General features: G+C 44.8%; 1 protein-coding gene across 6 annotated transcripts in view; it reads left to right on the forward strand.

The window, feature by feature from the left end:
- Positions 1–27,021, forward strand: part of LOC122204446 (aminopeptidase O (putative)) — a 342,257-nt gene that overhangs the window by 308,301 nt on the left and 6,935 nt on the right. For 4 of the 6 annotated variants that reach the window (XR_006195667.1, XM_042911920.1, XM_042911921.1 and 1 more), the window contains one exon: positions 10,207–10,323. Coding sequence is in view for 5 of the 6 variants with exons in the window: in XM_042911920.1 (XP_042767854.1) it covers positions 10,207–10,323 (117 nt within the window). In the remaining variant the exon portion in view is untranslated. Of the gene's footprint in view, positions 1–10,206; positions 10,324–17,232; positions 19,456–27,021 lie in introns of those variants that run through there. The other 2 variants (XM_042911917.1, XM_042911919.1) reach the window with 1 other exon arrangement.

Raw genomic sequence — 27,021 nt, forward strand, 5'->3', positions numbered from 1 at the left:
GGCAGGAAACAGGGCCGCATTTCAGATTTCCTGTTCCCATATCAGCTTCAGGCTGCCCCCCGGGGGCGGCGAGCCTCAAGTCCCAGCTGGAGCTCACAGTAGATTTAAGATTATAAGTGTGTGAACTCTCCTAGTGATAAAGTGGGTATTTTGCTCCAAAAGAACATTTTTATTAAGCTTACTATTTTAATCTACTTGTTCAGTTGGGAATAGTTTCTGCTGTGATGAGAAGTACATTAATTTGTGAATTACTTGACCATTTGTACAGAGCATGCAACTTGGTGTGAACAAATCTGGCATCGATGGTGTCCGTGTGGTTTTATTGTTGTTTCCCATTCACTGTTTCACCTTCTTACATGATGTGCAACCACAAGACATCCCCTTCTCTTTATACAGAGCTCTGACCTCTAGGGGTGTTGCTTCCCTCAGGTGTTAATATGGAGGAGGGGGAAAAGAAGTTAAAAATGAAGTAAACATTTCTTGAAAGTACGTGAAACTTGTTCTCTACCTTTCTTTCTCTTGAAGTTCTTAAGTCCATTGTTTTTCAAGAATACGAATTGCTGTAATTGTCAAAGTGACCCTTAACCAGTTCATCGTTTATTCTTCATAAAACTTTTCAGAGTTAGTCGTGGATATAAAATGTCTGGACTTGAATCCAGAAGTATACAGAATTTGAGTGAAATCTGATTCGTGTGCTTTATATAAATTCTGTCAAATAACCCTGAGACATTGGACAGTCCATTGAACTGTACTCTCAACGCATTTTTATTAGGTAAAAATAACTTTTTGTTTTATTACCCCAGAGTCATTCACACAGTCTGGCTCCCCACCCTTGTCTGCCTCCCACTCCCACAATGCCTCCTTACTTGTGGTTGGCTATACATATATCTAGGGATATGTGTCATGTCAACTTCATGACAGAAACCGCAACACATTGTAGGCATGTGGCTAAATTCATGCTTAGTTTGAATTTGGTAGAAAATATAGAAAGAATATTAGAAAATAAAGTCTACTTAAAATAAAAAATATTTCTGTTGTTTTGACTACATGTCTGGGAAGAAGAAAGGGCAGGAACTAGCAGTAATGGAATGTGAGCATTCTAGACCAGAATAAACACCCAAAGATGAAATTGGTTTATAAATTACGTTCTGCACTTTAAAAACACCAATGTGTGTGTCCCTCTGTGCCTGAGTCGGTTTGTAAGCTGAGGCCAGTGGTTGACTTGGTTTCTCCCTCCTCCTGTTTCTTGTTTTCTTTCTCACCTTAAAGTCTTGTTCATATGTATCATTGTCTCTAAAATGATTTTGTGGCTTACTTTCTTTTTGGCAGGTAATTTTCTAATTTGAAAAAAAATCTTGAATAGCAAGTTTTAACAAGGAGACTGGAAAGCAAAAGGCAGGTTTCTCTTAGAGATGCTATCAAGTTTTTGCACGTAGAGCAGAACGGGTTATTGCAATTCCTCATACAGCGTAACTTACTTTTTAGCTCTTTAAGAACATTACAGAGCCATCATTTCAGTGAATACAGTCGATTACAGTTGAAGAGGCATTTGTACCGTTTAAGAATCCTCTACTACGTCTATTATTATACAGAATGCTTGAAAAAAACTCTTTAAATTGATGTATTTGAATGTTTGTATTTTTTGGATTTGTTTTAGTTTAGACATGAGAATCACTCCTGGCTAGAATTTTCATTTGTAGCTGTAAGTTTTTTTGTAATAGATTTAAATCACCAAATCGTTGACTGACAACCATTCTTGCCATCATTTTTACTATGTTACTCCACCTACTACATTGTACATTAAGTCCTTTGTTTAAATTTGATAAACGTGCATGTTAGGCCTGGGGTAGATGGTGCAATAAATGAGCACTGTCGGTTCCAGTCTGAAAGGAGTTGCCTTATTAGACTTTTTACGGAAGTTAAAATATAGTTTTGTTTGAACTCGGCTATTCTTTTATTAAACTTATAAGGATCTTATTTTTGTCCATAAAATACTGAAGAGAATATTTTCAGTAACTTAAGTTTCTCCCCCCCCCCCCCTTTGCTAACTACTTGTTTAGAGGAAAAAGTATGTTTTTAGACTGAATGTTCCTAAGGGTTACATATTTGTACTTATGAACACCTTTTGTGCATGTTACATAGATCGATCACTCTTTACCAGGAACATAGGGCTACATGAAATATATTCAACCAAATGTTACAAAGAGGCATTAAAGTTGATACAGTTATTATTTACTAAAGTATTTAATTTGTAATAAATAATGTTCCACAGACTATCTGATTTTGACATTTGAGGGGTAATACAGGAAGTTAGAGAAAGATGGGAAGAAAATTCTCGGTTTGAATGAAATTACTGTTTGCTTTTTTCTCTTGGAAAAAACTGAACGTATTTGATAGTTCATCTGTGTTGTAAATGACAACATAAAAATCTGAGCGTGCAGCTGTTTGATGCAATGCCTTATATACAGAAAGCATTTCAAGGTTGTAGAATTCTAGCCGTTGGCTTGCACAGAACTAACGTCTTATATTTAACGGTGCTAGCATTCATCTTTATATAGTAACGTTGAAATCAGAACTTTTGAGATCTGGGTTATTTTCAAATATTGTCGTTATGACTAAGAGTAGAGGGTTACCAACAGGTTTCTTGTGACACTCGTGCTAGAGATTCTGCCTGTACTGACTGAACCTCTTCACAGAAGCCCCCAGTTTCCAGGTGCAGGCTTTGTTAGAGCACGTGCTTCAATCGTTTATGCAGTTCAGTGCTTAGATTAGATTGCTGTATTGAATTTCTTCATAAAGTAGATCTTCTCTTTATTAAGTAAATTGGGAAATGTTTTTTGACTTAAGAAAAACAGTTCGCTTCAGCGGGAGGCAGAAAAAAGGGAAAAGACCAAGACCAGGCAGTTCACGTACTGTACTTTTGAGTCATGGGTGGGGTCAGTACCTCCAAAAGTGACCCCACAGAGACTAAAACAGACACCATCATTAGCAAATAAATGGTATCTGATATAATTTACTGGCGTAAGTCAGTCTCATGTGTACACATTATATAAGAGTCACATTTTCATGTGCTAACTTAATGTCACCAGCTTTTATAAAAGTATTATCCAGGCTATATGCTGACATAAAGCCTGTTATTTAAACTACATAAAATGCAATCCTCTCACAGCTTTTATAAACATGTACGTTAATCATTTATGGCATTATATATTTTGGAAAAGAAATCTTTGTAAACACTCAACGTTGAAAATTACCAGAATTTTACCAGAGTGCTTAGGATTTTTTATGTCTGTTTCCCCTACCCAGGAACCTGCCAAATCAGTAACCAAAGGGGCCACAGGGTGACCATTCCTGATCTGAATTTTAGGCTTCTCAAAAAAATCCTCACTCGTGAAGAAGAAACTATAAATTCCTAAGTGATGCAGTCTATTCACTCTGCCATGACAACAGTGGCATGCTCAGTATAGGGCTTCATAAAGCTTTCTAAAGAATTTGGAACACTTGAAAGTATCAGAGAATACTTCTAACTTTTCTTGCATTTGCAGTTTTTTTTTTTTAACAGAAATCTTTTTGTTTCCTTGGAATTAATTGTCTCACTTAAATTAATAATATTGTATTGAATAACTGATGTCTTTGTCTTGAATAAGTGCGTGTGTTTTATGAGCTAGAGTTCCTAACTTGTACATAGTAATAGCTTCTAACTCAAAATTCTAGTTGCATATGATTTTATGACCCCCTAAAGTCCAGCATGCAAATACCTTTATCATGAGAACTGTCAGCTGGTTTTGTACATCAGATTGTGGCCATGGTATATAACCACATAATGGAGTAGTATGCAGCTGTTAAAAAGAATAAGATGGAACTGTTCCCGTAATGTGGTAAGATGGCAAGAAATGTGCATGAGGGGAGTTACTGTATTTTTGTTTTGTAGTAAATACGCTTTTTTTTTTTTTGGTGTGAAATGAATTATATGAATAGTTGCTTCTGCTTAAATTTTCTTATTAAAATTTGACCACAGACCTACTCCCTAAAGATGTTTGACAATCAAAACTGTGCTATATGAATTTTTATTTATAGATAGATTGCTTTCTTATTTTGAAGGAAATTATTTTTGCTTTTAATTATTTGGTGATTTTCATTTGTTGGTAAATCAAGTTCATGTCCCCAATATTATATGAACTATGACTTCTTTTCTTAAATTTGGCAGTTCTTTAAAATGTATTCAGTTTTTGCTTTAGCATGTAGGGGATGGTTTTTCTTTTGTAGGCTTTGTTTTTAGTTTTTCAGCAGAAATTCAAGCCAATTGTTTTTCCTCTACAGAAGTTACCAGTTTAAACTAGAAATATTTTAATTCTATCATGATACTTTAGTTGATAAAAGCTCTTAGGCAGAGACTTTCCTGTGTAAATGTTATTACATAATTCATTTTTGTCAGCTAACAACGTTTATCATTAAGAAGGTGACAGAGGGGCGCCTGAGTGGCTCAGTCATTTGGGTATCTGCTGTTGATCTCGGCTCAGGTTATGATCTTACAGTTCATGGGATCAAGACCTGTGTCGGGCTCTGCGTTGACAGTATGGAACTTACTTGGAATTCTCTCTGTCTCTCTGCCCCTCCCCTGCTCATGCACGTGCACGCACGTACATGCACTCACACACACGTGTGCGCCCTTTCTCTCTCTCAAATAAACTGGAAAAAAAAAAAAAAAGGTGACAGATGAAGGAAGATTATATACTAATGATGTGAAGACCATAGTCCTGCCCAGTGTCTGGAGTCTATAAGGTCAACTTCACCAAGGTTCTGATACTCTTACGATTTTGTGTGTCTTTTGGGGTTGTAGAGAAGGAGCATTTATGGTTTGAGGATTTTTTTTTTTTTTTTTTTTTTAGTATATCTTAATTTTACCCATTTCCAAAAATCATCTTACGAAAATTTATACAACTTAGAGATTTTTGTTTATTTTGTTTCATTTGGGGTCAGAGCACTGTCTGAAAGCTGACTTAAGTCTCCATCTTTGTGTCCTGTAGTCAGTCCCTTGTTGCCCTTAGTGAGAAAAGTGCATGAAGGGGCACTGTTGTTCTTGCTCGGGACTGTGGGGACACCTGAGGCTATGTAGTGTGGTGTGAGTTTTCTGGGAAGAATGGAAAGGAATTTGGTGGACTTGTGGAGAAATCTTACAAAAATGACTTTTTATATCTATGAGTTACCTTTTTAATCCAAAGGCCAGAGAACTGCTGTCTCTATTGTGCCCCTATGCCCCAGAGCCTGTGACTTTGAAAGGTCAACAGCTTCAATTCTGGTTGGACCCTGCTTCTGTTGAATTTCAGCCAGAAAGTCTCCAGCATACAGGAGAATTTGAGATTTTTCTCCCTCCCCCATTTCTTCTGTTTTTGTTCAGTGTAAACAGTTCCTGCCGTAGTAACATAGACAAATATAGCAGAGAATGCTTTTCTGGAAGAAGAATGCTCCCTAAGCATTTTTTAACCATTTTTGGGAAGAATTGATCTTTCTGTGTATTTCAGACACACTGAAGGAGGGAGGTTGTTGCTGTAAATTGAAGTGACATCATATGTATTGCCCCCATTGATCCGCTTTTAGTCTCCAGCCAGGATAAAAGGAAATGGCAGCAGGGAGGAAGCATGCTTCATTTAGGCACAGATCCAGAGTGATAATGGGGTAATAATAGAACTCACGCCACTGTCAGTCGGTGGCTGCCTTAGTCCCAGGCTCATTCCCCGCCTGGGAGCCTCTCAGAGACTTCCTTCGTGTGCGGCTGCAGCCTGGCCAGCTGGGCCGGGAGGGGAGGTGCCTTCCTTTTGAAGGGGTGCAGGCGGTGGGACTTGGACGTTGGTGGCACCGGGTTCCTTGTGTCGGTTCCTGCCTCTGGAAGGTCAGTAGTGAGACGCATTGGTGACATTTTCTGATCTAGGAGGCAAGCTGGCCTTTTCTGCATCCTGCTAATGGAAGAAATGGTGGAGGGGCTCAGTTGCGTGGGTGGTCCTCTGGGAGCCAGGAGTGAGTGATGTCCCTGTGACAGCAGTAAGGGGCTTCTGGAAGAGTCAGGGTTTGTTTGCTTTGTGCTGCTTGTAGACTAGGAGGGTGGGTTAGGAAAATTCATATTTTCTTTCCAAGAGCCTATGTGGAAACTCTTTAAAACCATTCCGAGTTGTGTGGCTTGCCTCAGTTCTTAAGTTGACTGGGAAAATACCAGGTAGACTCCTTTTTCTTTGTATGTTTCTGGGTAATTAGCAATTATGGAATCCTTTCTCTTTAAAATAAGAACACAGACTTTTAAATCCTTAACAAATAGCATTTGTGTTGACTGACCCCCCTTTACCGTTTTATTTTTTGTATTTGAGTAAGTTTGACAGTGCTGTGAAGTTCTCTTTCGCACACAAAGTATGCACATGACTCGGGCACCCCATAGTCTTATTTTGTCGGAGTTTCTGTGGCAGATGAATTTTTAAAATACCGAGCCGGTTTCCCTATGGAAAAAATAATTACCCCGTCATGAATTCCTTGTTTGTGCAAAAGGAAAGGACCTTCTATTCTTGTCACTGTTGAACTGTGGGTGTAAGCACCATTAGACCCTCAGAAGTAAAGGCAAGTTCTTTTCAGAATGTTTAGAGCTGCTTTCTCAGGAGATAACGCTCTGAAACATGTACTTTATTTTTCTTAATTACTTCGTAGTGCAACGGAAGCTCTCAGCACTGCTGCGTTAAAGCACGGTTGGCATAGAAATCACGTGAAATCTGATTTGATTTGTACGTGGGTGGAAGTGGAGTGACCCACGCCACGTTTCCCACTGCTCCGTGCCAGCTGCCGGACCGGTGGTGCCCAGCACTGCACTGGCTGGTGTGTGAGCTCTGAACCGCTGTGCAAAACATTTCGCTTTATTACGTAGTGCTTCTTTCTCATTGTAGGGTGGCTTTACGGGGAGTAAATGTTGATTTTACGATGGGAAATGTGCTGTATTAAAGTGAACAACTTACCACATCTTTGCTTTAATATCGTCGCTTCAAGGTCTGTAATGTCATGTAAAAAAATTATGTCACGTTTACTTGTGAATGAAAGACCTTTGATCAGTTTTATTGTCTGTGTACTAAAGTAGCATTTGATTACTGATTTTCTCTAGTTTTCCCATTGTTTAGAAACTACAGTTTTCCTGGTGAATTAGAAGAGCTGCAGCTGAAAGCCAGACGGCTACAGGTTGTTTACTAAGAGAGAGTCATCTAGAAGAGTCCATCCCGAAGCGTAGGACTCGCAGATCTCCCTGTGTTAGGAATGGTCTCAAGTCTCTGTGTGGGCCCTCGTTGCCGGCTCTCTCATCAGTAGGGGCCAGGGGCAGGGGGCGCTCCCTGGCGGGGTGTGCAGCTTGCTCTGTGCCTCGCCCCAGTTAGAGGAAATGAAACGTATTAGAGAGCCCTGAAGGTTTCACACACACACACACACACACACACACACACACACACACACACCTCTCCCTAATCCATCTCTAACGTCTGTCTTAAAGCAGGGGGCTTGGCTTTAAGTATTTTTCCATTGAGGAAAATTTGGAGAGGACAAAAGCTTTCACTGATCCTTGTGGTTTTGTTTCTGTGTGGATGTGTGACCTTTCTGCTCAGAAGAAAACTGCAAGAGATATAAAAGTGTGAATCCAGGTATCTTGATAGATTCACGTTAGTAATTCTTCATTTGTAAATTGGAGTTGTGTTTGTTGGTTAAACCCAGTTGGGGGTAAGTTAAGGACCAAGCGACTCGTCTTACTCAAGGGTTTTTTCCTCCCTGGGTCTCTGTACTTTAAACCAAATCCCAGACTTGAGTTGTAACAATAGGCGTCTTTGTACGTGTGTGCACATAATAAGGAGATGCTTTCCTTCTTGCTCTTTCCTTCCCTGTAACTCTGCAAATTGGCAGGGCTAGTTTCTGCTGTATTTAGTTAGCGAACAAGTCCCACACCCCCAGCTGATGAGTAGTGTTCTATGCTGTATCAGGTGGGCCCCTCCCCAGAAGCCCTCTTCCTGTATCCAGAGTGGCCTCGACATGAAGCCATCGCTCCTGGTGTTGGCTAGCTGTGGAAGTGCTGTGGACCAGTTTTGAGAGTGCCTTTTGGGGGGAAGGAGTGTAGGGCTGGATGGGCCCCTCAGTCAGTCTGGGGCTCTCCCCTCCACAGCCCCCACAGAGTCAGATGCTAGGCTAGGTCACCGCCAGGTGGGGGCCACTGGGGCACACTTTGTAAAGGAAAGTAGTGAGGGGGTGGGAACCCTGATGGGGCAGAAAGGCCAGCTCTCTGAAGAGGGTTCAAATACAGGAGGACAATTGAGGAGTTGACCTAAGGTGCCGTGAGGGGTTGTACTCACGGCCAGTGCTGAAGGATTAGCCTCCACTAGAGAAGAGCCCTTCTTAGAATGGGGAAGGAAGGATCCAGAGAGGGAGCTGCAGCATGCTGTGGGTGGGAAGGAGGGCTGACAGAGCCTGGGTACATGCAGGGCCTAAGGAGATTGCTCGTGGTGTGAACTGGTGGGTGAGGAGGCTCCCTAGAGGCTGGTGGTCCTGGATTTGGGCTGTTTTAGAAACAAATTTTTTGAAAATATAAAAGTCTCGTGTCTGAAACTATAAAAAATGAAAAACTGGCGTTTTTACTTTTTGTTGTTACGTAGTGATTTGATCCCTTAGAACATCTTAAAGGCACATGACTTAATAATGAAAGAAAATGAAGTGTTAGCTATTCTTTGAGTCTTCCTACAGGACCTCACAGGTCAGTGCTGGTTGTAACCCTCTATTCTTGCTGAAGGCACCTTGTTCTGATCCTGTCAGCCTGAGAGAGGATCCACAGCATGACTCTAAGGTAGATGAAGTGCTGCTATAAAATACAAATGCCAAGGAATCAAGTGATGTGCTTCTGTGTCTATCTGTAGGAAAAGTGGGAGTTTTATTATCACTTAGAAGGGCATAGTGAGAAAATACAAGAAATGCTTTCCTTGTGGAATTGCCTGGTGAATGTTATGCTTGCAGGCTGCTTGATGTTCCTCCCCATACATTTTGGACAAGTGTATGTGGTGTTTGGGAGTGAGGGTAGGGCGGAGTGCCACTTGGAGACAAAAAGGCAGAAAGGTAGCTAGAGAAGCCAATGATTTTTAAATTTTCTTCTAAAGTAACAGAAAGTGGGGATTAACATCCAGGTGGTGGTATGAACATGCTGTTGATCTAGAATTGACTTGCACACCGAGAAGATCGAGTTTGCTGACAGGGATTATCTGGGTGCAAGCAAGGAGGGAGGGCATCTTAATGTGGAGAATAATGGAATTCATAATAGTTTTAAAACCTTGACTTTAGAATGGATATTTTTCAGTTCCTATAAGATGTACCTGAGATTAATTTTGTCCTCCTTTGTTTGAGTGCTGCTCTTTGATAGAGGCTGATCTAGGCATTGCGTGCAGTTCAGTTGTGAATAAAGACATTTTTCCTTGGATTTCACAAATATCGTTTGCTCACAAATTAGTTTTTGTTGCTTTTATGTTGTATAAAAACATTCTTTCCTTGCCTTTAAGTATTAAACACCATTCTTTTGACCCATCCTTATGAAAAACTCAGGAATAAGGGTGACCTGTTGTGTGTGTGTATGTGTGTGTGATGATACGTACATATGTACATACATACATGTATAAAATCACGTGTACAATCATTTTAAAATTTTGATGGAATAATAAACTTACAACTTTTATAATGGAGGATTGTGAGATATGGTTCTCCATTATGTGCTTTTTATTTCTTGGTGTGCATTTGCAATGTTTAGGTGATAACAAAGGAAATCTGAAAGCTGCTTTTTAATATCAAATGGCTTCTTGAATCTTTACCTAGGTTAAATGGCATTTTTTGGCATATGCCAAAAAGAAAGAGGTTTAATAAACCATGATATTGTTTTATTAAGATAAGTACAGTTTTTGTCATTTCAGAGTGTATATGTATATTAAATTGTCATGTTGCACACCTTTAAAAAAAATCACATTGTACAACCTAAAAATAAAAAGATAAACACCAGATCTTTTGATCTGCTCTAAATATAGAACTGACATGAAAAGCCATGGAGAATAGGGCTTAATCAGGCCCCGGAATGTAGTGTCTTTGGGAACACAGTGTAAGCCCTGAGCTTTTACCAAGGTCAAGTTTGTAGTCTTTTCACAAGCTTTTTGGTTTTGCCTTTAGCTCCTTCCAGACCAGCTTGTCTTACTTCTGGAGCATCTCTTGGAGCAGAAGACTTTGAACCCCCGGACTCTTCAAAGCCTTGAAAGGGCATATCGCCTCACCCAGCAGGATGCAGAGGTAACCAGGAGCGCTCTTGGAGCTTAGACGCTGGGCCCTCGCTGTTGGGGAAGACAGGTAGTCCCATCGCCCCCATGCTGCTAAAGCTGCTGTTTCCATCAGCAGCATCCTTGCTGTGTGGTTATGATGAAGAGCAGGTACTTGGAGCCGAGCGTAAGCTGTTCCCCTGGTTGTGTTTGCTCCAGCAGGGGGCCTCTGCTCCTCATTTCACCAGAGTATCTTGCCGTCCTAAGTTTTCCCTTTTTACTTCTCAGATCATGAGGATGGAATAAGTTTCCTAAAGGAATGAGCAGACAGGGTGCGGTGTTTCTGAATTATAACTCAGGCGGTCATTTTGTGCACGATGTGCGCCCTCCCGCAGCACGTTTGAGGAAACTTGGCTCAGATGTGCCACAGCTTCTCAGTCGTGTTCAGTTAGGACAGGAAAGGAGCCATGTGTGAAGGAAATGAAAACTAAATCTAACAGCCATGGTTTGAAAAGCAAAACTGGATGCTTGTGGAAAGCAATATGATGTGGTTCATAATATCTTCTAGCTTATTGTGAAGAATGCAGTGTGAATCCTAAGGTGAATTCCAGGAGTTTTTATATATAAAATAGTAAATAGTTATTGTAGTAAGTCATCTGAAGAAAAAAACAAGCACACAATCAAAACGAGAAAAGCTCTTTTATGTAAAACCCTTAAAATACAAGTAAGTCTGGTTTGTGTCTGGTTGAAATAACTGAACATTTAAAAACCGTCCGGTCCAGCGTGGCAGCCTTCAGTCACATGTGGCTCTTGAGTAATGGATACATGGCTGTCGTGAACTGGACGTGCTGAGAGCGTGAGATGCACCCTGGATGTTGAAGACGTAGTGTGTAAAAAAGCAAATTATCTTATTAATAATTTCTTATTGTTTTATACAATGTCAAAATGATATTTTGGTACGTTGGGTTAAATAAAATATTATTAAAACTAATTACAGTCATTAAAATGGAGTAAATTGAGAAAAGCCCACTCATTATTAGATTAAAAGGTAAGATGGACATTGTTATGCATTTTAAAGCCGAGAATTCGAGAATTAATTCGAGAATTAATGGAAAACTCCAGAGAAGACCCATGTAGCTTTTTACCCACCTGAGCACAGATCACACGTGCAGCGGTTGCTGTTTATTTCAACTCTTATATTTTTGTTTATGGGAGTTTCCAAATGCCAGCGTGTTATTTTTAATTAGTATTTAAAAAACGTTTTTATTTATAGGCATGAGGTTATGTTTTAATCAGAGCTGAATGCTGCTGAAATGCCAGGCCCCTGTGACCGGCAGCGGCCAAGGCGAGGGCAGGCGGATCACAGCAGGCGCCGGGCACCTGTCACTCTCTGCCCAGAAGCCAGGAGGTGGGAGACCCTGTTTTCCCCCTTCCTTTTGGCATAAAACACATCGTGTTCTTCACTTACAGCTCAACGAAGTTGTTACCTGTAACCTCTTAAACCTATGAGAAGTAGGACAGGTTTAATTTGGTTACTTACAATATCTCACAAAACTTATAAACCAGGATACCTGAAGCCAGGGCAGGCTTTCCAGCTTGGGTCTCTGTTGGCGAGAGTCTGGGGCCTGAAGCCTGCTTTAGTCCGTTTGTATAACTAGTACCGTCCCTGTTGCTCTTTGCAGATACTTAGCTCTGCCAGGCACTAGGGTAACAGCAGTGGTCATGAGCAGCGAGGGTCACCGTTAGGAAGTTTATAGTCTTCTGGAAAGACAGCTCATAAGTAAATGAATAAGACCATTTCAGGTCAGAACTATGCAAGAGATACACAGGATGAAGCCGGGCTAGGTGTCTCTAGATAGAGTACTCCAGAAAGGCCACGCAGAGAAAGTGACATTTGAGCCAGGACCTAAGGACAAGAAGGAACTGGCCATATCAAGCCCAAGGGCCAGGGGTGATTTCTATACAGGGGTGACCACAAGTACAAAGGTGTGAACTCGGCATGTGCTAGGATAGGGGTCAGCAAACTTTTTCTGTAAAGTAGATATTCAATATTTCAGGCCATACGCTTTCTCTTGCAGCTGTTCAACTTTGCTGTTGTAGTCCAAAAGCTGCCGTAGATGGCATGTAAGCAAACATGTGCCGTGCACGGGTAAAACTTTTTGTGGACCCTGAAGCTTGAATTTCATATAATTATCACATGTCCCAAGATACTCTTTTTGTTGTTGTTCTTTTAAAAAGCCATTTAAAAGCATACACACCGCTCCTAGCTGCAGGCTGATCTGGCCTGCCTTATCCGGAGTTTGTTGACCCCTGTGCTAGGGCCTGCAGGGCTGAGGTCAGGGGTGGGCAGGGGCCAGATCAAGGAGGGCCTTGGGGCCGTGGTGCGCGGTTGGGATTTTTTTCTAACAATGTGCCCTCGCCTCGCCCCCTCCCCAGGTTCTCTGAGGTCCTGGCATGTAGTTGGTTATGCTGACAGCTTGTCTCACTGTGAAGTTTCCTTGAAATGTCACTCAGAACCAGAAAAGCAACAGGATTTTGGCCAACCAGGGTGTTTTCTAGAAACTTCATTAGTTAAGTGTGATTTCTTGTGACATTGATTAGCAGGAATTTAGTTGAATAACCATCTGCCTTTATTTTAAATGACAGAACATTTCATGGGAGAAAGAATTGTTATTTGGTTGGAAGGGCTTGAGGATTCTGACTTTATTCTCAGTGTTTCTCCTTGACCTAGATAAATAAGGATAGTCCTCTTTGGTTGTTATCGGGGCTTTTAAACATGAAGTAAATAGCAGTCGGTGGAAAGCTGGCGGAACTTGAGTGTGGCAGGCTGTGTGTGGAGCACACCTGTGGGAAAGGGTTCTGGATGGGCTTCCCCGGGAGCAGTGTAGGCTAAAGCCCCGTGATCCTTGTTCAGGGTGCTGTGACCTTGGGATCAAGACTTGAGCCCCAGGAACGGCCGGGCTCTATGGCCCACAGCAGGGAGTGTCATCCCCCATGTTTCCAAGGTGTCTCCCCTTATTCTTGAACAGGACTTTTTCCTGAAAGCGTATGTGTAAAGTCGTCTTGGACAGGGGAGCCCACTTCCCTGGGCTTTGCTGCTACAGTGTTTCCACAGCTTGCGGCGGTGGGGTCTTCAGCTGTTCATGCCCCTGATCACTGCAGCCCTCCTTTTTTGGCAGAACAGCACGTCCTTGATGCATCCCACCAGAAGATTCTCACCTATTTAAGGCACCTGTCTTGCCGCGAATGGGGCCCCTCTGTTCAGTAGCTGCTTCAGCTTCTTCGCTGTCACCCTCCTTGGCCCCTCCCTCCTTCCTTCCCTGTGTGTGGACAGCCTAGTGCAGGCCCACGAGGAAGTCTGTGTCTCATTGTTCTCTCCAGGTAGCTCAGTGTCGGTGCCTGTTGTGCAGCTTCTGTGTGTCAGCTGTGGTAGAACGTCTGCTCTGTGTGTCAGGGTTTCCGAGCATGGTGCCGTCTGCTCACCAGGGTGTTGGTGTGTCAGATTGGTGGGTGTCGGCCTTCTGACTTCCCTGTGCCCGTGTCACCTGTGGCGTGAATACACGGGTCTGCTCCCAGCCTTACAAGAAGAGCGCCGGAGCACAAATGCGATTGGAAGCTGGGCAGTCCTGGGTGTCCTCCTAGGCCACTTTGTGCCTTGCCTGCCCACTCTCGTTGCCATCATCTGAAACGGGCACTGGTGGTGGGGGAATGTTTGCCTTCCTTAGCCTGGAAAGTATCGTTGAGTACAAGGGTCACCCATCTTTTACATCCTTAGCTACCGAAACTACTAACCTTATTGTGGGGCTGCTTTAACCAAGATGGAAAATGAGCTGAGGGAAAATTTAGTTCACAGAAATATGATGTCTACACTTTTTGACCGTATTGGCCCAAATAAAGAGCTATGGAAGTTTACAAATACAAGTTTTAACTGATTTCTTGAAACAAAAGATCTTTTTCTAAGTTCCTTTCTAAGTGAGGACTTTCCTGCCCTCTTTAGCAGGTCTCTCAAAAGTGTAAAAATAGCTGCTGTGGTAGTGAGGTGAGGGTCCACGCAAGGTGGCTCTGGGACCTTTCTCCCCAAGAGCCCCACAACTGACCTGGAAGTTAACTTCTTTCTAAACAAGTGTTTTGGTTTTTTTTAAAAAAATTTTTATTGTTTATTTATTTTTGAGAGAGACAGAGACAGAATGTAAGTGGGTTAGGGGCAGAGACAGAGGGAGGCACAGAATCTGAAGCAGGCTCCAGGCTCTGAGCTGTCAGCACAGAGCCTGACGCGGGGCTCGAACCCACGAGCTATGAGGTCATGACCTGAGCCGAAGTTGGACACCCAACCGACTGAGCCACCCAGGCGCCACAAAGTTAACTTCTTCCTACAGACTACAGCCAAGCACTTCAAAATTAGGGGCACACCTCCGATGAACTTTCAGGAAATTCAGAATCAGCAACTCAGTATCTTATGTGTCTTAGGTAAGAGTGGGGGACGTTAGAAAGGTCTCCAAGGTGTCATGCCCTGTCCTGGTGCTTCAGTTGGTAGATTGAGCCAGAAAATTAATTCTTGGGAGAGGCCATGACCAGCATCAGCTCCCCCCATCATTGCGTTTGGGGAAGTACTGAAGGCTGAAAGGAGAGGTCTCCTGGGTTAAGTTGGAATGGGACAGCTGGGCGCCAGCCCTCAGTCTCCCTGGATGTGCTCCCATGACTGGCCACACGAAGGGAAGGATGGCGCCTGTTCCTGACCTCAGGAGCCACTCTCCATGCCATGATCTCCTCTTAACACCCCCGCAGAGCATCTGGTACTGGCCAAGACACTGACTTAGGAACGAGCTACACTCAAGTGCCAGGCCCCCAAGAGGCTGCTGACCACAGCCAAGTCGTCCCCCTGCTGGGTCCCGTCTTCGTGTCCGCACAGTTGTTGCCGGGACCAGACTTCAGGTGTTCCAGCTTGAATGACCACAGCCAACTGGCAAAAAGAGTTTCACAAAACCGGTTTTACTCTTACATTGTCTATTATAATTTCCTATTTTGCTTTCTTTTAAAACGTGCATTGTGATGCAGTAAACTTAGTTTATGACCCACCAAATGGGTGCCAGCCACAGTTTGAAAAATGCTGGATGAGATGATGTCGGGGTCCTCACCAGCTCCCCTGCTTCCGCCCTGCGGACTGTGGACGACGATCCTGTGCCTCCACCTTCTCAGGATTAAAGTAGAGCCATGAACCCCTTCTTCATGGGACCATCAACAACATGCTGTGAGAAAACGTCTGTGAGCATCCATGGCTTTAACGTAATGTGTGTTCATGTAAGACTCACAGTCTCTCATTTGTTGTGAAATGGTCAAGTTATGTTATTTAGCTTGGACAACCTTTGTATTCTCTCCTTCCTTTAATCTGTCGGGGAGAAAGAAAAGAAGCATAGGCTACCTAACTGCTGGGAGCCCCTAAGCATCTGGTCACAGAATTCTTGATCTGGGGGTGTGGTGGGCTTGTGGGGTACGATGCCGGGGAGAACTGGCTCTGAATCACAGTTTGCCAACCTTCTGGACTGTGGTGGGGTGGCCTGGGCATTGCAGGAACTTTAGCATCCTTGGCCTTCACATGCTACCAGGAGTGCTGCCCACGCACCCCTGATCTGGCAGTCAGAAATGTCTCCAGACATACCCAAGTGTCTTCTGGGGGGCAGAGTCACCCCATTTAAGAACCCCATCTCTATAGCCCCAACTGATTCACAAAAGGCATTTTTTTCCTCTCATCTAATAAAGCGTCTGATGAGTGGTTACAACGCAACATGGAGGAGCTAGAAAGATCGTTAACAACATGTAAGGGCCATCCTGAGTCATCGTCCTCATGAGGCTCCAAACAGCGTAACCTTGGGAGAGGTGAAAGCAAAATCTCTTACAGGGAAGAAAAAGAAGGAACTTATGACTAAAGTGGTAGTAGCAAATAAAGCCGAGGAAACAGATTAGCAAAGAAGGGCAAACCTGTTTTACCACTAGTGTGCAGAAAAAGCCCTGCCAGCATCCGTGGGCTCTGCTCCGAAAAGGACACGTTCAAGGTTGATTGCAAATGGGAAAACATCCAACCTTGCACGCCTTTCCCACACCGCTGCCTTTCCTCTCTTTCCCGCTGAAGAGCCCTTGAACCCTCTCCCACGGTGGGCTTTGCCTATGCAGGGAGGGCATGTATTTGCATACATCGTTACTAAGAGAATTTTTCGTTTGCTTGAACAGAAAACAGGACAGGCTCTCTTTGAAGTCCAGAGGTAGACAGGATAATTCCAGGAATGCAAGGGTCTGACAGCTCTGGTGCCCATTTCTGATTTCGTTTGGGCCCAAAACATAGTTTCTATGAATTGAGAGAATTTCATGGTTCGGAGACCTTGACATGTTATAAAAGGGCAGAGAATAAAAGTTTAGTGTAAGGTGTTATATCTCTCAATTCTGAAATTGATCCATAGTTGTGACTCTGCCCATTCCTTTTAATGCTAACATTCCTTCCATTCAAAGTTACCATCTTCTGCAGGGTGTTCCTGTCTGTTCCCTGTCGTGCAGAGCTCCCAGTACCCCTTTCCTAGGCTGCTTGCTTTCCCACAGTATTCCAGCTACAAAATAAATAAAGCACTCCTATTTTGTTTTCCACACAAAACAGTTTAGAGGAGAGATTAGATGTGATCACTTAGGTCTTGTTGCCGCTTCAGGCTGCTCTGTCAGTTGCATTTGTTAAAATGCAGTCCACTGAACTCCATGCCTCCTTCTGCTCTGGCTCCACGCACAATCTAAGCAGCACGAAGGCAGATGCTGTGGCCTTGCTGACATCTGGCCCCGTAGTCCTGGTGCCGTGTGAGAGCTGCATGGTGCAGGGACACTGGGCAGGACCAGTGCCGGGGCTCAGCATGCCCCACCCCCGCCTGCAGTGACACCCTTCCTTCCCTCCCTCCCTCCCTCCCAGAGGCTGCTCTGCTGTACACGTACCCCAGGACGTCTCCAGGTCCTCAACCAGCATTGTCAAGAGGCACCATCCTGGCCCAGAGACCCACGAGGCAGTTTTGGGATTAAACGTGAAAGAGAGACCATTATGGAGAGTGAGAATGGTGTGGTAATAATTAGTGAGATGGTTTACCAGGGTAAGATATGGGGCGGGAGCTTCCAGAAAGGCAGGTTGGCATCTGCCATATCCAGCATTGGGCTTTTTGTCATAGTTTTTTTGCAGGGACAAGGGGTCTGGCTTGGTGGCCCCTTTGATGTGGTTAAGCTCAGGTTGCAAATCAAGAGGTCAACTGCTAATGAACCCAAACTTTAGGATGTGAGCTATAAATAGTGTGAAATAATACCCACTTTTTAAAAAGCCAAGACTGTGCTTGTGGGGGACGCTCAGCTGCCCCTTTGACACAGCATCATATTTCCTTTTCTAGTTTTCAGAGCTGGGTGGGGTACAAGTTGAAAAAAGAGATCAAGGTAATTTTCTTTAGCTGCTTTAGATATATACCTGTCTTTAAACTTTGGGCCTTTTATGATGTGGGAAAGAACAGAGCTCTTATATGATTCTTTAGTTATATTTTTTTCTTTGTTGTATTTGGTTTATGAAACAATGTTTTAGAATATTTCCTTCCAAGTCAGGAAGATCTCTCTAGGTCTTTCTTGGAGTTTTCTTGATTATTCAGTTCAGTGCCTCTAGAATTTTCCTGGGGAAATCTTGCAATGACTAGTTTCCCCTGCTATAGTGTGATAAAGGAACTTTTCAAAAAGTGATCTACAGTGACAGAGTTGAAAGACTTTTATTTTTTAGATGAATATTCCTCTTTGTTTCTGAAGGCAGGGATTGTGTTTTATTTACCTTGAATTGTTACAGTATGTTGGGGCTGCTGAAATATGTGTTAAATGATGAAGATAAAGGAAAAAGTGAGCCACTTAATGGCATAGTCTCAGTTTTTCTTCTAAGGACCATTTAAATAAACACTTAACATCAGTTCATACTATTTATAATTTATCTGTAAATACAACAAAAAGGAAAGGAACATTTAATAGAGGGGTGGTTAGCCATAGGCTCAGCCAGACTTGATTAGAAAAGTTCCTGGTCTCTTCCTGTTCTTTGTTTTTGGCCATTTGGTGCTCAGCAGCAGGTCTTGTGGTATGGAAACTTTAAGGAGCATCATCTAATCTTGCTATGTACCTCTCCACCCCCAATCTGTACAGATTTTCTCAGCAAGATGCAGAGATTAACACATTTTCTGGGGTTACAGATAACATTGCCCTAATGCTCTTTTGGTAGAGCCCAAAACCCAGCTACAGCTCATGTCGATTTTGTCTTTAAAGGGCTCATGAGTGAAATCACTGGGGGGTTTTGTTCGTTCTTCTGGGCTCTTTATACCTCCAGTAGTTTACATATTTTTGTATTTCTGTGCTGAAATCCACACCAAAAAAAGCACTGTATTGTCTGTGAACACTGCCCTTTTTTTCCCCCACAACTATAAAATGAGCCATGTTCACACATAAAGTGTCCCATAAGTGCCCTAAAATAGAGGACTCACTTTTGCCACTTTCCAGATCGCTTTTCTTCCCTCCAGTGCCTTGCCTGGACACTTTCCTTGCTCTCTAGTTCCATGGCACATCAGGAGTTGAGGTTGGGTTAGTAGCCTTTGAGCTGTCAGTACCTATGCACCACACACAGAACACAGCCTCTCTCAGGGGTGTGCAGGGAGCCTTCCCCAGGACAGCTGCTGCAGGCAGGGGGCAGTGTTCTGTGGACCCCACACAGTTTCCTGGCAGCGTGTGCCTCTCACGTGCGAATGTTTGTGCCCGTACCTGATGGCAAAGAGAAGATGATGTTGGATTTAAATTGTTTAAAAATTTAAGAGTCCTCGTTTATATGCAAATGATGGCATGTGTTTTGTGTGTGTGTGTGTGTGTGTGTGTGTGTGTGTGTGAGAGAGAGAGAGAGAGAGAGAGAGAGAGAGAGATTTAAAGATCAGCTAAACCTTATGGGGTGGCATTGTAACTGGTTCTTCTAAGCTACTTTGTCTGCATGTTGCTGCACTGCAGCCTTGAACCACGTGGACCCATGTTCGGTAGACCAACCGTCTCGCCCCTCTGTAGGGAGAAGCAGCCCACCGTGCTGAGCACAGGCGGAGCCTGCCATCCGGGAAGCAGTAGGCCAGAGCCGGCCCTGCCCCAGCCCTGCTGTCAGGACACCAGGTAGTTCCCTCAAGAAGAGATCCTGGGGGCACCTGGGTGGCTCAGTCAGTTGAGCTTCTGACTTCGGCTCAGGTCATGATCTCACAGTTGGTGGGTTCGAGCCCCACATCAGGCTCTGTGCTGACTGCTTGCTCAGAGCCTGGAGCCTTGCTCTGGATTCTGTGTCTTCTTCTCTCTCTGCCCCTCCCCCATTCACCCTTTGTGTCACTCTGTTTCTCAAAAACAAATAAATGTAAAAAAAAATTTTTTTAAAAAGAAGAGACCCCATAGTAGTGCCCTTTGCTGAAACAGCCTTCCCCAGTTGGGCTCTTGAGTTGTTTTTAATAACAGCTCTGAGAAATAATATAATTTATAATACATAAATATAAAATATTTATCATTTATATATTATTTATGTGTATGTTTATTATTTATATGTTATATAAATAATATAATAATTTACTCATTAAAGCAAATAGTATATCCACAGGAGAAGCAAGAAGGGTTAGAACTTGCCCGAGAGAACTCTGAATAGGGCTGCCTCCTTTATAATCCTTGATGTCTGTCATACATTTATCCTCCCTGTCACTCTCTGTGGACGTGTCCAGTGTGGGGGTCCCCACAGCCGTCTGAAGGATCTCTGTTTTGCAAGTTGCCTCAGCATGAGTTGTATTTGGCTGTAACCAGTTATGACCGGTTTTACATAACCAGAGCGTGACGGATGGTTGGTAGGCGTGACGGATGGTTGGTAGGAGCCCCGAGAAATTGCTGAGAGCCTCTGAGGCCTCCCATGTTGCCTTTACCCTGGGCAGAGGGATCTGCCCACCTGGCTTCGTGATGTCAAGTGCAGAAACTTTTCATTCCTTTTTGTTTCAAAAAATCGGGTAAAGACTTCAAGAGAAAAGGAGAAGTGCTAGGGGTCCTGATGTGAGGGCCACACGGCTGAAGGATCTTCCATGTTTCCTCGTGAGGGAGAGCGGACGAGGTGTGTCCGGCCCCAAACAGAACGCTGGTCGAAGATGCCGTCTGTCCCGGAGTCGCTGCAGAGGCTTTCCTGCCGTTGCGCTGCTGGGCAGGCCTCCGTCACCAGCCGTGAAGCCACTTTAAAGCAAAGTTAAATCTAATTTCAGACACAAATGGAAAAAGTAGTTTCATTTATTGCTGTGTTAGACTTATTAACTCCCAAAAGCCATGGGCCTTGGTCTTTCTGTTTACAGATATAAAATGGAACTCTAAATGAGGTTTAATGGGCTTCCCAGATCATGTTCCCCAGACAGACTTTTTCCCCTTTAACAGTCAATTTTGAAATCAAAAGGACTGAGAAGAAAGGGGAGTACTTCCTGTCATAAATAGGATGGGTGGTATTCTTCACAGCGTTTTACAGCTTCCAACTGCGCCTTATAATTCCAAAGTTGCTGGGAAGCATTTGAGTCTTTAATAGTGATTCATTCATTCAGAACGGTTTATCAAGCGTGTACTGTGTGCCAGGCACTGAGATGAGGTCATCTAAAGATGACCTGAAGGCACCCAGGCCCCTGCTCTCACTGAGCTTGTACACTGCACAGGCAAACAAGGAGACGCAACCTGTTCCATGAGGCACAACACCGAGTGGCCAGTGGTGGTGGAGTGCTGATGAACTTGGGCCACAGAGGCAAGGTCAGGGATGCACATGTACAAGATCCAAAGAGCAAACAGGTGTGCTGGGAAGAGTGGGACCACAGCAGGGCCGTCTAGTGTCACAGCAGAAGTCCTTGTCCCCTCCCCTCCTGTGTGCTGGCCCCTCACAGCCTGCTTGTTAAAAAGCCATAGTCTCTTAACATACTTTGGGACTTTCTGGGACACACTGAGACTTTACATTAGCAGGGGAGCATTCCCTGCCGTTGTTTTTAAGTGATGGTGTGCGGGCTGCACTCAGCGAGCAAACCCAACAGCGGCAGGTAGGGAAAAGGAGAAATGCAGAATACTATATCCATGTTGAATGCTGCTGTTAAGATCAGAAATGAATTTGGCTGAATGGTTAGAATTTCATGTTCATTGGGTTCTCCATTTGTGCAAACTTAATGTGTTTATAATTTTTAAACATTTAAAGATAAAGCAAGGGAAGCAGCTTCCTACAGGAGCCATAGGTGCCTGCTCAGGCTTGGATGTTGACGTGCATCAAACCAAACCCTGGCTCCCAAACCACAGCAACAGAAGCAACATGGTTGACTCACTCTCTCACCTTGACTGATGTATGGTGTTGGTGACACAGTGGCTATCAGAGCCAAGTCTAAGGGTATTAGCCAAGTTACTGGAACTAATCTCTTACATATACAGCAGTCTCTGCTCATTCTGTGTGATTCCATTTATTTTTCAGGCACAGTAACTCCTCTGTGAGACTCTGTTTTTCAAACTCTGCCTGCAAGGCCCCACAGAGTTTACTGTTTAATTTAAAGGTGTTTCCTACCAGACACAGAGGTTCAGACTGCTTGAAGAACCACTTAAATTCTTTTCTCAAACTGGTCTTTAGGAGGTTCCAGAGTACACCTTTTTTTTTTTTGAGAGAGAGAGGGAGAGAGAAGAACATGCACGTGCAAGAGGCGCAGAGAGGGCAGAGAGCGAGAATCCCAAGCAGGCTCCTACTGTCAGCACAGAGCCCGACACAGGGCTCAATCCCAAGAACCGTGAGATCATGAGCTGAGCTGAAATCAAGTCAGACACTCAACTGAGTCACCCAGGTGCCCCAGAGTACACTTTTAATAAAAGTTAGAAAAACTACGTTTAAGAAAAGTTTAAAAATCACTTCAGAAAATTAGTCTGTTAGATAGTAAGCAGGCTGTCAGGGAGCATTCCCATAGAAGAGTTTTTTGTTCTTTGAAATTAGCTTCATGGAAAACACTCAAATTGAAGTAAGAAAAGAAAGAAAATTAGGTAAAAGCTGTAAAAGAGCCTTGGGAATTGTGAAGCGTTAGCAAGCATGGGATCTGGGGTGTGTGGTGATTCACAGAGGGGAGCCCCGGCAGTGTGGGGAGATGAGCGAGCTGGTTGAGGGGGTCACTCTTCCTAAAGACCTCATTTCCTCAGTGTCCGGTCACTCACCCATGCGTGATGCCTAACCATCCATGTTTGTGCTGGGCCCACCGGCTCAAGAGACGCTCTATTTCAGAAGGAGTTTAACTCAGGCAAAATGGGACTCAGAAGCCCCACATTCAGGAACATCCTAGATTTCCGGGCAGGACCGGGCTGAAGCAGGCCTGAGCCAGCTCACGAGGACCTCCCAGCTCTGTGTTCTGTGACATGGTGCAGGTAGATTTGGAGGTTGAACATTTTACCAGCACACTCAGACCTTTCCTCACTCCAGGGGCCTGGGGTTTGGGCTTCCTTCCATCCTAGAGCAGGTGACCAGTCTGTAGCATGTAGCCATGCCAACTCAGCCCACCCTGTTTTTGTAAATAAAGCTTTATCTGAAGATAGCAGATCTCACACCATGTATTTACATACTGTCCAGGCTGCTTTGGCAGTACAATGGCAGATGGGCTTTGAAAAGCCAAGAAACACTCACCCTCTGGCCCTTGACAGGAAAAATTTGCCAACTCTTGTTCAGAGTTCAATACAAAACTGGTTCTGGATGCATGAAAATTGTCAGGTTGAAAAGAGATTGGGGTTGTGGGGGGTGGGCTTCTTCTCCAGCAATCTCTCTTTGCTGTTTCCAGGAGAGAATAATTACATGAGAGGGAGCACCAGCACGTCCTAACAAAGGTCATGGTCATATCACAGGGAGGCCCCACTGGGTCATGGGACTTGTCCCCTTGAGTCTGAGACATGGATTGGGAATACAAATGACCCTGTGAGGCAGGTGCCAATTTTTGGGCACTGCTGGAAATCAGGGGAGCAGGCCAGAAGCAGTTCAGCTTGGCCAAGCCCTTTGGGTAGTAATAACTTTCTTGAAATGGCAGAAATGCCAGGGGGCTGGGGCACAGCTGAGGGTTTTGTTTTCACAGGTGGTTTGGGAAACTCCCAGGTGCCTGGCCCTTCCGGTGTACTTCCGGCAGGACTGAAGAGCCAGCTTCCCTGGGCCTCTCGGCCGCTCCCTGGTGGTGCCCCTGCTGCTTCTCCCAGGGGGAGTCTCAGACTCCTGAATCCCCTCCCCAGCCCACCCGAGAGAGCCCAGCCCTCTCACACACCTGCCTTCCCTCACACACCATCCAGGCTGCCCTCTCTACCTTCAGCACAGGTGCCTTGCTCTGTCATTTCACCAGGTAACAAACACTTCCTTGGAAATGATACTCCCAAGATTTCATAATTTCAATAAATAACAGAACTTCTGAAGTAGAAAAAGCCAGACACTGGCACTCCAGCTAAAGTGACAGTATATGGGACTCTTCGCTACTCACAGTGGGTGACCTCATTTTCACAATAGCTCAGAGGGGACGCACACTTACAACCCATCCACCCCCACCCCCCACCCCGGGGAGCAGGGCCAAGCTGATGGAGCTGCTCAGTGGCAGACCTGGGTCTCCAGCCTGGGGCCTCAGGCTCTGTGACTCAGGGCCCAGTGGGTCATGAAATCAATTGAGTACCAACTAGCATAAAGAAGAACAAAATAACCTGAGTAGGGGAAAGGATTAAGAAAAGAACCATGTTTCTGTCTATGTGCACGTATATCCACATGTATACACATCACATGCAGGGGACTGTTTGGACACCCAGGCCGCATGTCTACCACGTCCCCCAAGGCTCAGGCCTGTTGCCACAGACACAGCCCATCCTCTTGGAGAAGTCCCTGCTGAGGTTCAGGGATCCACCATCCTGGAGCAGTTATGTGGATTATTGGAGGGTTTTCATTCTCTGTCACCAAAAGTGGGTCTGATGAATCTGCTTCTGCACACCTACCCTTCATTGTCCACCCCCCCCCCCCAAATCCCAATTCTAAAACCTGCCCATCTGGACCCAACCCCAAAGGACCAGTCACGTTGTTTTGGCACTCTGGGGAGAGCAATGATGTCTGTGCACTCATCGTTGTTCGTGGGGGCTTTGGAAACCTGGAAACTTCTGGAATCCATTTCCATTGGTGCAGATTAGCATGTGTTTTAAAACCCACCTGTGCACTGAAGCATCCACATCATTTTTCTGTTCAGAGTGTCCTTTGAGCAGAACTCTAGAAAGCAGATTTTCAGACTAATTTTTATCGGACCAAAGTATTTGTGGGCACACAACCGTATATGCATGTCTGTCTACCACAACTTCATTGCGACATTTCGGGAAGAACCAGGAACCTAAGTTCTCTTTTTCCATATCCTCCGTCAGTCCCGTGCCACATGCTCTGCTAAGTGCTCTGTGTATGTGCTGGGAAACCCCTGTGTGGCTGTTGTGGGGTGTGCCTGCTTGTCCCGGCACTGGTAGGGGAGGTGGGCCAGGACCCATCCTGAACACGCAACGGTGGGGAGGTAGACACGTCCTTGGAAACAAGGCCTCCGGTACCCTCCCACACACACTAGGTCCCAGGCAGCCAGAGAGAGGGCACGGGCACTCAAGGTCCCTGGGACTCCCCTCTTTGCTGCCGTGCGCAGCTCTGTCCCTTTTTCTCATTCTCTTCAGGTTCTTGGCCTTTCCTTCCCTCCCCACGTGGTCCTCACCCCTACTTCTCCATCCGGCCTGATCACATTGACCAGTGTTTGAGGCTAACCTGTTGGCTGACTCCCGGTTTTCAGGTGCTTCCTATAGGGCAGGACTGGGAGTGATGTGAATTTGAGTCTAGTTCAAAAGGTCATTAAAAGTTTTCATCTCTATCAGCATACCTGCGGTGTAATAAAACGTGACTCTTTGAAGTGTAATCTGGTCAGTGTTGGCGTGTGTGTGCACCTGCAACATTGGAACTAAATGAGCAGAGTCGAGAAGCCACAGGTGCTGTGGGAGGGCTGCTGGGCCCGCACTGTCATGTACATGCACGATGTTTATTTTTCATCTCATGGAGGAAGTTAAAAGTCCAGGTGACCACTACCCCCATTAATTAATTAATTAGAAATAAGAGCAAATGTACAGGATGGACAGCTCTCTCCTCAGAGACCTGTTTGAAATTCTCTGGCTCTGGCTCCGCAGCATGGAGAACCTCACTTTCCCCATTTCCAGAGGGGGCAGGAACTTAGTACGAGTATGTGACAGCCTCTGTTAAGGACTGTTCAAGTTTCTCAGTGATCTGGAGAAGGACTATTCTGGCAGTGCCCACTATGGAAATAATTGCTAGGAAAAATTAAGACAGGTGTGACTTTGGTGCCAGCTTTTCAGCAAGACCCCATTACGTATGGTGGCAAGTGGCCATGCAAATTGGGTCCTCAAGTTTAGGGGATAAAAAGTGAGGGTTTTCTTTGTCAGCGAAATACGAAGAGAGGTAAAAACCCTGTGCGCAAGCAAGAAATGTGTCAGGCCCTTAGCCTCACACAGCATGTCTGTGATGTCTTTTAAACATCCTGTCACTGAAATATTGAGATGCACTGAGTTCTTTTGTAAAGAAAAGGCTTGTTGTTTTTTCTGCTCTTAGAGGGGAGGGGAGGGGAGCCTGGGCTGTGCTTCCTGGATGCCATGTTGGCCCTCAGGGGTCAGAAGACTAGATCGCTTATTAATCGTGACAATAAACCCTTTTTAACAGTAAGAGAAGTGGCAATACTGACTTCATGTTGGTGTGAAGGAGCCTTCACTTGGGGCTCCTGGACCTTCACCCGGTGTGGTGGGACCACCCCACCTTCCGCCAGCCTGGCGGGTCTTACTTTGCCAGGAAATAGGCCCTTGTTTAGGCCTTGTTATCTCTGTGTAGATTGGGAGAGGAGAGCACGGGAAGAGGAAATGAGAGGCTGAACCCTCCATTTCAAAATCAGGTCTAAAAAATATAGCCTCCCCAGGTGTTAGAGTGCAGAGAGGTATGGTGTGGGCACGTCACACACACCTAGGCAGTCAGGTCAGAGCACTTGGAAAGCCGACGGAGCTCTCCATCACCCCACCAAAAGCTGGTGCAAGCCTTCCAGTGTGCAGGTGTGAGAGGGGATTGCTCTTCCCCAGGGGGCATCCCACCAGGCCACACCGACTTGCCGGTCCTTCTCCTGACCTTGGGGAGCTGGCCCCCACTTTCACCAAGCTCTCAAGATATGGCCAGTGGTATCTGAGGTGTTTAGGTTACCGTGATAGGGAGAAAACGGGGGGGGGGGGGGGGAGGGCGTGGCGTCTAAGGGTGCTGGTCAGGTGCTCTCCAGGGCTCAGCCTGTGGTACTCGAACCAGAGTGTGGGAGCAGGGGTCTGGTGGTTCTGGTGGCTTCTGATTACTGTAATGGGACAAGCTGGCTTCTTGGAGCTCTGTTCAGTTGTCTCTTTTGTGAGACCGTTTTAGGGGGTGCCCTTCATGGTCTGTTCATTTCTATTGGCTGTATAGGAAAGAACATTCTGTGGAAGATGGAAAGATTGCCAAGACCAGTGCAGTCCAACCTCTTCCCATTTCTTGTGATGCTCTGAGGCCATTAGCTCATTTCCATGCGCCTCTGAAATTCCTTCGTAGATGTAAATTCACTGGCATCCTGTCCTTAGAAGTTCAAAGGGCTCG

This window comes from Panthera leo, chromosome D4 (assembly GCF_018350215.1).
Source record: "Panthera leo isolate Ple1 chromosome D4, P.leo_Ple1_pat1.1, whole genome shotgun sequence".
Classification (NCBI taxonomy): Eukaryota; Metazoa; Chordata; class Mammalia; order Carnivora; family Felidae; genus Panthera; species Panthera leo.